The 8,905-nt window shown below is 37.1% G+C and overlaps 3 protein-coding genes across 3 annotated transcripts; 1 reads left to right on the top strand and 2 right to left on the bottom strand.

The window, feature by feature from the left end:
• Positions 1–29: 29 nt before the first annotated feature.
• On the top strand, positions 30–1,050 carry LOC141901533 (peroxisomal coenzyme A diphosphatase NUDT7-like). The gene has a single exon (XM_074788839.1). The coding sequence runs from the start codon at positions 258–260 to the stop codon at positions 969–971; it is 714 nt and encodes a 237-aa protein (XP_074644940.1). The 5' UTR covers positions 30–257; the 3' UTR covers positions 972–1,050.
• A 160-nt stretch (positions 1,051–1,210) lies between these two features.
• On the bottom strand, positions 1,211–5,493 carry LOC141901532 (HEAT repeat-containing protein 3-like). Its single transcript, XM_074788838.1, has 16 exons — positions 5,268–5,493; positions 4,650–4,822; positions 4,476–4,563; positions 4,274–4,374; positions 4,080–4,189; positions 3,775–3,924; positions 3,550–3,695; positions 3,386–3,454; positions 3,200–3,296; positions 3,032–3,117; positions 2,790–2,935; positions 2,467–2,603; positions 2,247–2,332; positions 1,961–2,110; positions 1,705–1,878; positions 1,211–1,341 (listed from the first exon to the last, which is right to left on the bottom strand). The coding sequence occupies exons 1-16, from the start codon at positions 5,412–5,414 to the stop codon at positions 1,246–1,248; spliced, it is 1,956 nt and encodes a 651-aa protein (XP_074644939.1). The 5' UTR covers positions 5,415–5,493; the 3' UTR covers positions 1,211–1,245.
• A 288-nt stretch (positions 5,494–5,781) lies between these two features.
• LOC141902442 (putative nuclear transport factor 2) lies at positions 5,782–8,253 on the bottom strand. Its single transcript, XM_074790160.1, has 4 exons — positions 8,109–8,253; positions 7,312–7,380; positions 7,116–7,211; positions 5,782–6,504 (listed from the first exon to the last, which is right to left on the bottom strand). Exons 1-4 carry the CDS (start codon positions 8,223–8,225, stop codon positions 6,382–6,384), a joined length of 405 nt encoding a protein of 134 aa, XP_074646261.1. The 5' UTR covers positions 8,226–8,253; the 3' UTR covers positions 5,782–6,381.
• Between the last annotated feature and the right edge of the window lie 652 nt (positions 8,254–8,905).

The raw sequence follows: 8,905 nt of genomic DNA, 5'->3' as shown, positions 1-8,905 counted from the left end.
GACCTTTTTTATCTCGAGGGTCATGATTGACACACCTCTACGTATAACTCAAATGAGGATAATAAAACGTTGTTATCAACTAAGACTATTGTTACGTATTGATATTCGTGGATCATAACCGATGATTAGTGATAATTTACGGCATTTATTCAGTCGGCAAAAAAGATCAGGCTTCGATTCTCATAGCTACGCATGCGCGATCGCGTTGATGTAAATACAAGCACGTGGTACGCACCTGTCAAAACGAATTGTCAAACATGATGAAACCAACTCGCAGTCTTGCAGTACAGCAACTGAAGAATTTTGCCCGAAGTTTTCTCGGCACCAATTGGGATCAATACTCGCCGAATACACACAGAAAACCAGCTGCCGTGCTCATTCCTCTGACGTTGAAAGATGGCATTTTAAGCGTATTGTTAACGAAACGTTCGAAAAACATTTCCCGGCCTGGTGAGATTTGCTTCCCCGGAGGAAGATTTGACGACACCAGCGACAAATGCTTTTTAGATACCGCTCTGAGAGAAGCTCGCGAAGAAATCGGACTCTCTCCTGATAGCGTTGACGTAATTTGTGAATTCGTTCCCTTCTTGATGTACGATTACTTGGTGCGAACGTTCATAGGTTTCATTCCCGAAAGCTTTATTCCAATTTGCAACGATGAAGAAGTGGAATCGGCCGCATTTATACCTTTATCGCGTTTTTTGGAGTCTGATGGACATAGTTACTTTATTTTCAATAGGTTAATCGATCAAAGGGAAACGTATGTACATATCTTCCATGATAACTTAAGATCATTAGGGATCTATGTTACAAAGGGCATGACATCGAAGTTGTTGATCTTTGTAGCCATGATTGTGTATGAAAACGAACCGAAATTTTCTATAGACATGTACCCTGAAGTTCTACCAAATCCTGTTGCAGAACATTTAAATTATGTCCTCTTGAATCTAATAGAAAAGTCAAAACTGTAAGAGATGACAAAACATGCTTTGTGCAGTCGGCATAAATAATTTTCTTTATTTAATTCTGTATGATTAAAATAACCATGCCTTATTTACAGTCCTGATTGAACTTAATTTATTGTAACAGCCAATAACCCTTTTAAAAAGATCATGAAATTTATTTGCTTCAATCTCTTAAAATACATTGTACGATTTATCATAAATAATGTATGTACAGTTGAAATTTAGAAGTTCTAACTCAGAACACTTTTCGACCAAATATATTGAGAAAAGGCTACTGTCATTAACTATTCTTGTATTTGATAAACCGATTTAAGTTAGTCCTTGCAGTGGTAACTATTGGCAAATGCTCTCCTAACTTCTTCTTCTGCTGTTGCACCTGAAAACAGTAAAACAATGTATTTACCTGATCTCTTTCAATTGTAGTTGTTTGCACCGAAATTGAAAGTTAATGGACTTTAAAAATAGTAGTTTGATAGAAAATGAACTGTAATTGTTCTGATTTTGATATTTTTGGGAGAAGTTGAGGTCTTGAAAAGAGAAACTACGCTCAAATAGTAGTTATACCCAGGTCTGATTTAGACTAAAAGAAAAGATTGGGTAGTTTTTTGGAGGATTACAGCACAGTAAAAACTGCACATGCGAGAAAATTTGATAAGTCAGCAGGAATTTCTTGGTCCAACTAGTCGAGCTGAACTAATCTGAATATGGAGTAATTATTATGTATTTTTTATTATCTTACCTTCACTTTTAGTGCAGGAGCTATCTGTTTTAGTTTTGGGACTAGAGCAATTTCCTTTACAATAGGATCCACATGATCTTCAGCAAATACATCGAATAGACCATCTAGTGCTTCTGCGGTTACCCACAGTTCAGAGTCATTAGAGGCCAGTTCAACCAAAAACAGCCCGATATTCTAAACAAATCGAAGTTAATCTTTCAATAATCCGTAAAATGTCAGGTAAATATCTAAAAATTTTAGAAGTTCAATCACTCACTTTCAATAATGAATGTGGAGTTACTTGTTGAGCAAGCATACATCCTATCGTGGATACTATTCGCAACGTATTGGCACGCACATCTGCGTTGTTACATTTTGAACCCATTTCGAAGAGAAAATTTAAATCTTGCAGCGTCACATCTTTGAACTGAAAAAAGCAAATTTAAGGCAAATTACCCACTGACTGGCAGAATCTATATGATGTATACATCTGCTACGTAGCTGCATATGTTAATAATCCATGATAATATATTTAATAATGTATATGCAGTTCACTTGCTGACCTCAGGTGACTGTAATTGCGCCAATCTTTGAACAACAGCTCTCATAGCTCCAGTTACAGCCTCCAGTATTCCTTCATTTTTCACAGCTATATAAAACAAAAAACCAGAGCTATACATGTATTTAATATAAAAGTGATAACACATTATGAGGCATTACTGAACTTATTTGACTGAAGTGGCATTCCATTCGAAAAATTCTTCACAAGATTGTCAAACTTACCAGTCTCAGTGACTGCGATCTGTGTGAGTTTCAACCATAACAGGTGGAGGTTCTTTAACCCACCTAAAGCATCAGGTTCCATATTACTTGCCATGTTGTTTACATTATTCAAAGCTCTACTTTGCAGTGTGTGAATACTGTCAAAAAGATTGCAAGTGAGTCAAGGAAAATACATTGAAATACTCAGCAGAATGCCTCACCACCTTACTTAGTACCAATTTATAAACAACGATTCCTGAATACATGTAATTTTCTATGAGTGCAACATTTAAGAAGCATTAAAATTACATGACACCTGACTACACTTGAAGTTTCAGCATTACCTTTTCAATAGTTTCTTGCCTTTTGGATAATGAGATAAATGACCGGCTATTCGGGCATCGAGTGACGGTATCTTTTTCACAACCTCCGTGAGAACTTGATGATCGGCGAACAGACTGAGTACCTCGGTTGGCACACATGTGGGCGACTAGAAGATGCAGTTACGACAAATCATGCATGGTAGGAATAATCGCGATATCAGTGGATCGAGAAAATAAAGGATTATTTTTACGTGGACACTTACTAACATGTCCATTTGATTTTCTGGCTCTGAACACGCCATTTCATCGGCACTTGATTCAGCACTGTCAAGTTCCTCCCACTCTTCGTCTAAACAGATATAAAACACAAATATATTTTTCACGAAAAAAAACCAAAAAACATTGCATCTGATTACAAGAGAATTACCCACCATCAGAGCAACTCAAATTAGCTATTATTTCTAATGCTAGTTGTTGCGAAGACAAAATATTGTGAAGCTTTTCGATTTCTGCGTCTATGCTTTTATGCTGCAATTAAAAGACAAAGAAAACAAGAAAGTAACACTATTTTCTACATCGAATGGTGCTTAATTCTGAATCATTGAAGGGTAACTCACATTAACATCTGGAACATGTTCTTTGTCTTTGTCTTCTTCAGACAAAGATGAAGTACCGTTACTAGCATTCTGTAAATCAATTTCAAAGAAATCAAACTCAAATAATCTTCACTTACAATGCTGTGGTATTAAGATCGAATTTCTAAGATGATCAGTAATTGTACCATAACTGCCATTAATTTTTCTGCTATTTCAGTAATGTTCGACGTTGTATCTAATCGTATAATACTCATCAACACCTCGACGATCACAGTTAAAACGTTTCCTTTCGCTGTATTCAGTTTGCCGCAACTAACATTGTACAATATGCCTGAAGAGAATATCAAAATCAATCGTGTTGAATTTCGCCACAGAATACTCCATGTTACCTATCAAAATGCTTCTATTACCTGATGCCAATGTTTTCAGAAACACATGTTGCATTGAGTTGGTGTGAAATTCGGATGAAATAAGTTTACGCAGTGAATTTTCAGCCTCTGTCGAGCTTAGTACAGGTAGCGCATCCGGATTGTTCTCGGAAACAATCTGCAAGAACTGCGCTGGAAGTGAAAGAAAGCGGTATGACAATGTTATTCACTCCATCAGATCAGAAGTTCGATTTGTTCCACATATACATGAAATGCATTAAAAATTCGAATTGAAATTCAAACAATTCATGACAGACATCAATCATTCGAATTCACAGAAGACTTACCAGTGGCAATTGCCTGGGCAAATCCGTACATATCAGGATCAAGGGTTGATAGAAACATTGGGATTATATTCTGCTGATTGACGATTGATACTGCTGTTTGATTGCTCTCACTGTTACATGAAAACATACCAGTAATATAAGCAATGTACAATATATAATTTCAAAGGCTTGTTTTATTCACGAAATTTACTGACCATAAGTTCCAGAGCAAGTGTGTAGCTTGTAAAAACACATCAGTTTTTGGATCTGTTTCCATTTTTGACGAAGCTTTTTCCGGTTGCCATTGCTCCTTATACTGCATCAAAACAGAAACAATAACAGTTTTATCATACACCGGATAATAACTGGAAGCATACAATTTGACTACATCAGGAAAGACGAGTCTATAAACTAGACCTGTTGTAATATAGCAATGAGGGGAGTCATCACATCATTGTCAATCATCTGATCACAAACTTCGTAACCACCAACAACGGAAAGGTTCCTGGAAAACCAAATAACGATGAGTAAATTGCATTATCTACACCATGTACATGATTTTCACTCGTATCATGGGAATTTAAAAATCACCTTAAAGCACCAATGGCCGCTTGCCTGACAGTAACACACTGATCAACCATTAATGGACCTAAAATCCGTACAACGTCTAAATCCAGCAATATTGCTACTGCACCAGGCTGATCAACTATGGTAGCGATTGTTGTACAACCACATTCTCTTTCTTCAGCACTTCCACTATGCAGCTGAAACATTTAAGAAAACATATATCAAAAAGGGCCCTCAGCCAGTGTCAGATAGGCTGGAAAATACATGTACGGTGCAATATCCATGTGTATCAAAGTTACCTGTACATTATGCACTATTTAGACTTATCAAACACCCAACTGTCAAAAAGAGGTTTAAATTCCTGTAACTGCTGATTTTGGCTTGCATACAATCAAAACTTTTTCATCAAATAATTTCCTTGCGGAATTTGGAACTGGATACTTTGATCTTTGGATCTTTGATGATTTATAGCAGAAAACCAAAAATTTATTGATTTGATAAACCTCGATTTGGAATTGAGACATACAACAATTTTGAATAAACTGTCTGGGTGGTTAGGTAGTCAAGTACTTAGCCGTCGTTCCACAAACAACCCGTAGGAACCCGTAACAACGACTGGTATTCAGACTATTTTTTTTTTACCTTATCAACAATTGAAGCAACTGCATGTGATGTTCGGGTGACAGGCGTTTCAAGCTCAGCTTCTTCTTGTTCAACCTCAGCCACGCTTTCTATACCAGTGGGTCGAGGTTTCTGAGGCTTTTGGCGTTTATGTTTCACTTTACCCATGATTTCAATATACGTAAAATAGACCGAAAATAAAGAAACACCACCAAAATTCTCAAGCTTCACGCGTCTATCATGGAGGCTGCCATCTTGGATTCAACCAATGGTGGCGCCACAATACGGTCATGATAAACTCTGGATACCGTACGCTAACCGGTGAACCAATTTCAGTCCAAATATCCACAGTATCCTCGATACCCTAGTATCCTAGGCTCTCTATAAAAATTTCAAATTTTTTTTTAAACATAGTACCTATGATACTGGGGTCAACAACTTTTTTGCGTCAGCCGGGGCCTGCTGAGCAAGCCCACGTTTATATCAAAGAACTCATAAAACTCGCATAAAAAGCATTAATGCAATATTTATTGACTTTTGATAATCAATTATTAGCTTGGGAAATCAGGAAAAGAGGATTCACAATATCAACATACCAAGGCATTTATCAAAACTTTAGAAACACATTATTCAATTCCTATGCTCTCGTTATATCACAATTTATGGATCAATGCACTTCAGAAAATTCATCTTACCGCTAAAGCAAAATTTCTGATCACAAAAAAAACCCACGAACATAACATCAGAAAGACAAACCTCCAAGAGGACAATGAATTAACTGCCAGTGTTGGATAGAAACTTTCCATCGACATGTAAATGGTAATTTTTCAAGAGAATACAAAATTATGATTCACCGTCAACAGTAAATGGGATCAAGAAACCACATCTATCATCGCTACTGAAAAAATAACATCAACAGAGCAGCTGCTTGAAGAACTAGATAAAAGATTGATAAATGTTTTCTAATTCTCTTCATAAAATGATGATATTCTGTATGACGTTGCAACACTTTCACCACATGCAATGTTTGTTTGTCGTAAGTGAACTCATTATCCCGGCAACAACATTAATGAAGGTTAGTAAATTCAATCGTGTTCTATAATTGTTCATCCATTTTATCGTGAATGGTAGATGTCTATGATGGCGCAAAGTTGTGAACTCCTAGTCGAAATATGTCGTGAGCTACGAGCCAATTCGCTGTTGGATGTTGTCTAATAATGAATGTTTGACAAAACGGCATCGGATGTTCTGCATCGGCCTAGAAAAAGAGAGGAAATTACATCAATCATAAAGATTTGATAAATCTACCCCTTACTACCGGAGTCTACACGGATGGCAGGAATAAGAACTACTACTCTCAAGTAGACTCCTTATATCGTGACATATGGCAGCATTATGAATAATGACTTGTCGAACTGGTCAATCTGATCCAATATATCCCAAGCCCTAGGATTATTTGTTCAACCAGTCGAAAAATCATGGTCTAATGAGAAAATGGCACTCAACAGATGGCGCAAAAAAAAGTTCATTTACAATGAAATTTGAACTTGATTTTTTGGCTTCCAAAATACGAAAATTATAAAACAAGTCATCGAAAAGATATGGTTTACGTAATTGGAAATGTATAAAGGAATTGAGAAGGAGTAACCCAGTGCCACTAGCAATCGTGGATTATCGCTGAATTCTTGCTTGCCACTGTAGCGTTGCCGGTATCCCATTTAAATGAGTTAAAACTGGCCTTTTTGTTCCTAGATAATGAAAACCAGAACCTGTAATGGGCGTTGATATAGCAAGATCCGTACATTGGCGAATATCAGTAGTTTTTTGGGCAAAGGTAGCAATCTAACAGCTCATTATTTCATTCCTTACCTGGAGTTGTCCATTACATACAATCAAAATACCATCAGGTAATGGGTGACAATCTACAGTGGTAGTTTTATGAGCTATCTGATTAAATCCTAAAGACTGAAAATAGAAAAATGTTGGTTTTTTTACTAAAAGAACTCTTTAGAATGAGAGTAGGTCAAACCAGTACCAAAATTAAGTTTTCATGGTTTTTCCTTACCTTAAAAGTAAGATGAATACCTTCATGTCCTTTTACTTTCTTATCTTCATATGTTAGCAGCGCATCGGGCTGAAATAAATACGATTTATAAAAATAACGCGCCAAATATCCTGGTCCTGGACGAATTCAATTCAATTCAACACGACAATAAAATATTAATACAAAGAGACACTGACAAATGATAACATAACATATAGGGAGAGAGAAAAATTGGAGCTATTTTACAAAGAACACCAATCACTTGAAAACACAATCTACAATGCATATAATCTAATGTCTATTTCAACGCGACCCGAGAGCACTCCTGGCGGCCCGACCGCCCACCCCCGGCAGCACACACCCGATAAAGGTCCCAATGGGACCAGGAAGGACAAGCAGCCGACCCCAAACATCACCACCCAATCCATCCGAAACTGCACCGAGGATAGCCAATAAGTCCCCACCGAAAGGGGTCCATGAGAGAAAAGAGACTCCACGACTTGAAAGCTCAACAAAATGTCTCCATGCCTACCAACTGAAGTTTGGTATGTAGGCATGGAAACACAATGCTAAACCCCCAAAACACGGAGTCACCCCTCGTTTTGGCATTTATTACCTGCTTACCAGGTTACAATTCAAAGGACTAACATTACAAACAAATGAGAAGGGAGAAAAAATAATGGCACTGATAATGATTAATTAACAATTAAATAATCTACTACATGTAAATGATTTCGAGTATAGTCAAACGAAAATGCACAGACTACCCATCCAAACATTTTTAGCGCGATAAAGTTAACAAATACAAATCTACTCACAAAGTAAAGCGTATAAATATTCTCCCGCGGACCTGCATCTAAACATCGGTAGTAATACTCGGCGAATTGAGTGCCGATTTGCGCAAACTTCTCTGCAATTTCAGCTGCTGAAATCATTTTGAAACTTTTTTGATCGCACCGAGCCGAAGAGGTTATTGACGTGGGTGGTACAGGTTATTTCACAGTATACAGATTACGCCTCCAAGCATGCGCATTCGAGAAGCTAGGTTCGAATCCCTATTTAAGTTAATTTCGTCCATAGATCTAATAATCCAAATTCGTATTTCCAATGAAAAGTAAAAATGTATCAATTTTGATTCTACCCAACAATGTTCAATGATTGTCAGAATACATTTAAGTATCAGCAACTGACAGTAACCAAATCAGAGAACACAACCCGGAGGTGACGGGTACATTTTATGGCGATCTTTCTCCGGCGTCGCGATGCAAAACCCGGTTAAGGTCGTGTGTCCTCATTAGGCTTGAGTACGAATTTTTTCAAGAAAAAGTTGGAGGGCTATGGGAAAAATAATAATAATTTCTTTCGATGGATGGCGCGTTTTGAAATGGCGTAAGAGGGGTAAAATGCAAATAATTCATTTCGATTGGGCGGCGTTTAAAAAATGGGAAAGAGGGAAAAGATACAAATCTTTTTTTTTATCGAGTATTTTCACACTTATGGTATTTTCCACAAATGGAATGGACTCGGATGGACTGCAGAAAAGAATAATAAAGGATTGACAAATTTGATGAATTTTATCCGCTTTTGTCACTTGCTAAAATGAGGCATAAGATTG

Source organism: Tubulanus polymorphus, chromosome 3 (assembly GCF_964204645.1).
Source record: "Tubulanus polymorphus chromosome 3, tnTubPoly1.2, whole genome shotgun sequence".
Classification (NCBI taxonomy): Eukaryota; Metazoa; Nemertea; class Palaeonemertea; order Tubulaniformes; family Tubulanidae; genus Tubulanus; species Tubulanus polymorphus.
This window is presented reverse-complemented; position numbering and strand designations above follow the sequence as displayed.

What these genes read in the sequence shown, in the direction of transcription:
- LOC141902442 (XM_074790160.1), bottom strand. Translation starts at nt 8,225, where the DNA reads ATGATTTCAGCAGCTGAAATTGCAGAGAAGTTTGCGCAAATCGGCACT. An exon ending in ATATTTATACGCTTTACTTT is followed by an intron (nt 7,381 to 8,108) that starts GTGAGTAGATTT and finishes TATTTATTTCAG; the next exon opens with CCCGATGCGCTGCTAACATA. An exon ending in GTATTCATCTTACTTTTAAG is followed by an intron (nt 7,212 to 7,311) that starts GTAAGGAAAAAC and finishes TTCTATTTTCAG; the next exon opens with TCTTTAGGATTTAATCAGAT.
- LOC141901533 (XM_074788839.1), top strand. Translation starts at nt 258, where the DNA reads ATGATGAAACCAACTCGCAGTCTTGCAGTACAGCAACTGAAGAATTTT.
- LOC141901532 (XM_074788838.1), bottom strand. Translation starts at nt 5,414, where the DNA reads ATGGGTAAAGTGAAACATAAACGCCAAAAGCCTCAGAAACCTCGACCC. An exon ending in AACATGTTCCAGATGTTAAT is followed by an intron (nt 3,297 to 3,385) that starts GTGAGTTACCCT and finishes TTTTAATTGCAG; the next exon opens with CATAAAAGCATAGACGCAGA. An exon ending in AAAATCAAATGGACATGTTA is followed by an intron (nt 2,936 to 3,031) that starts GTAAGTGTCCAC and finishes TGCATCTTCTAG; the next exon opens with TCGCCCACATGTGTGCCAAC.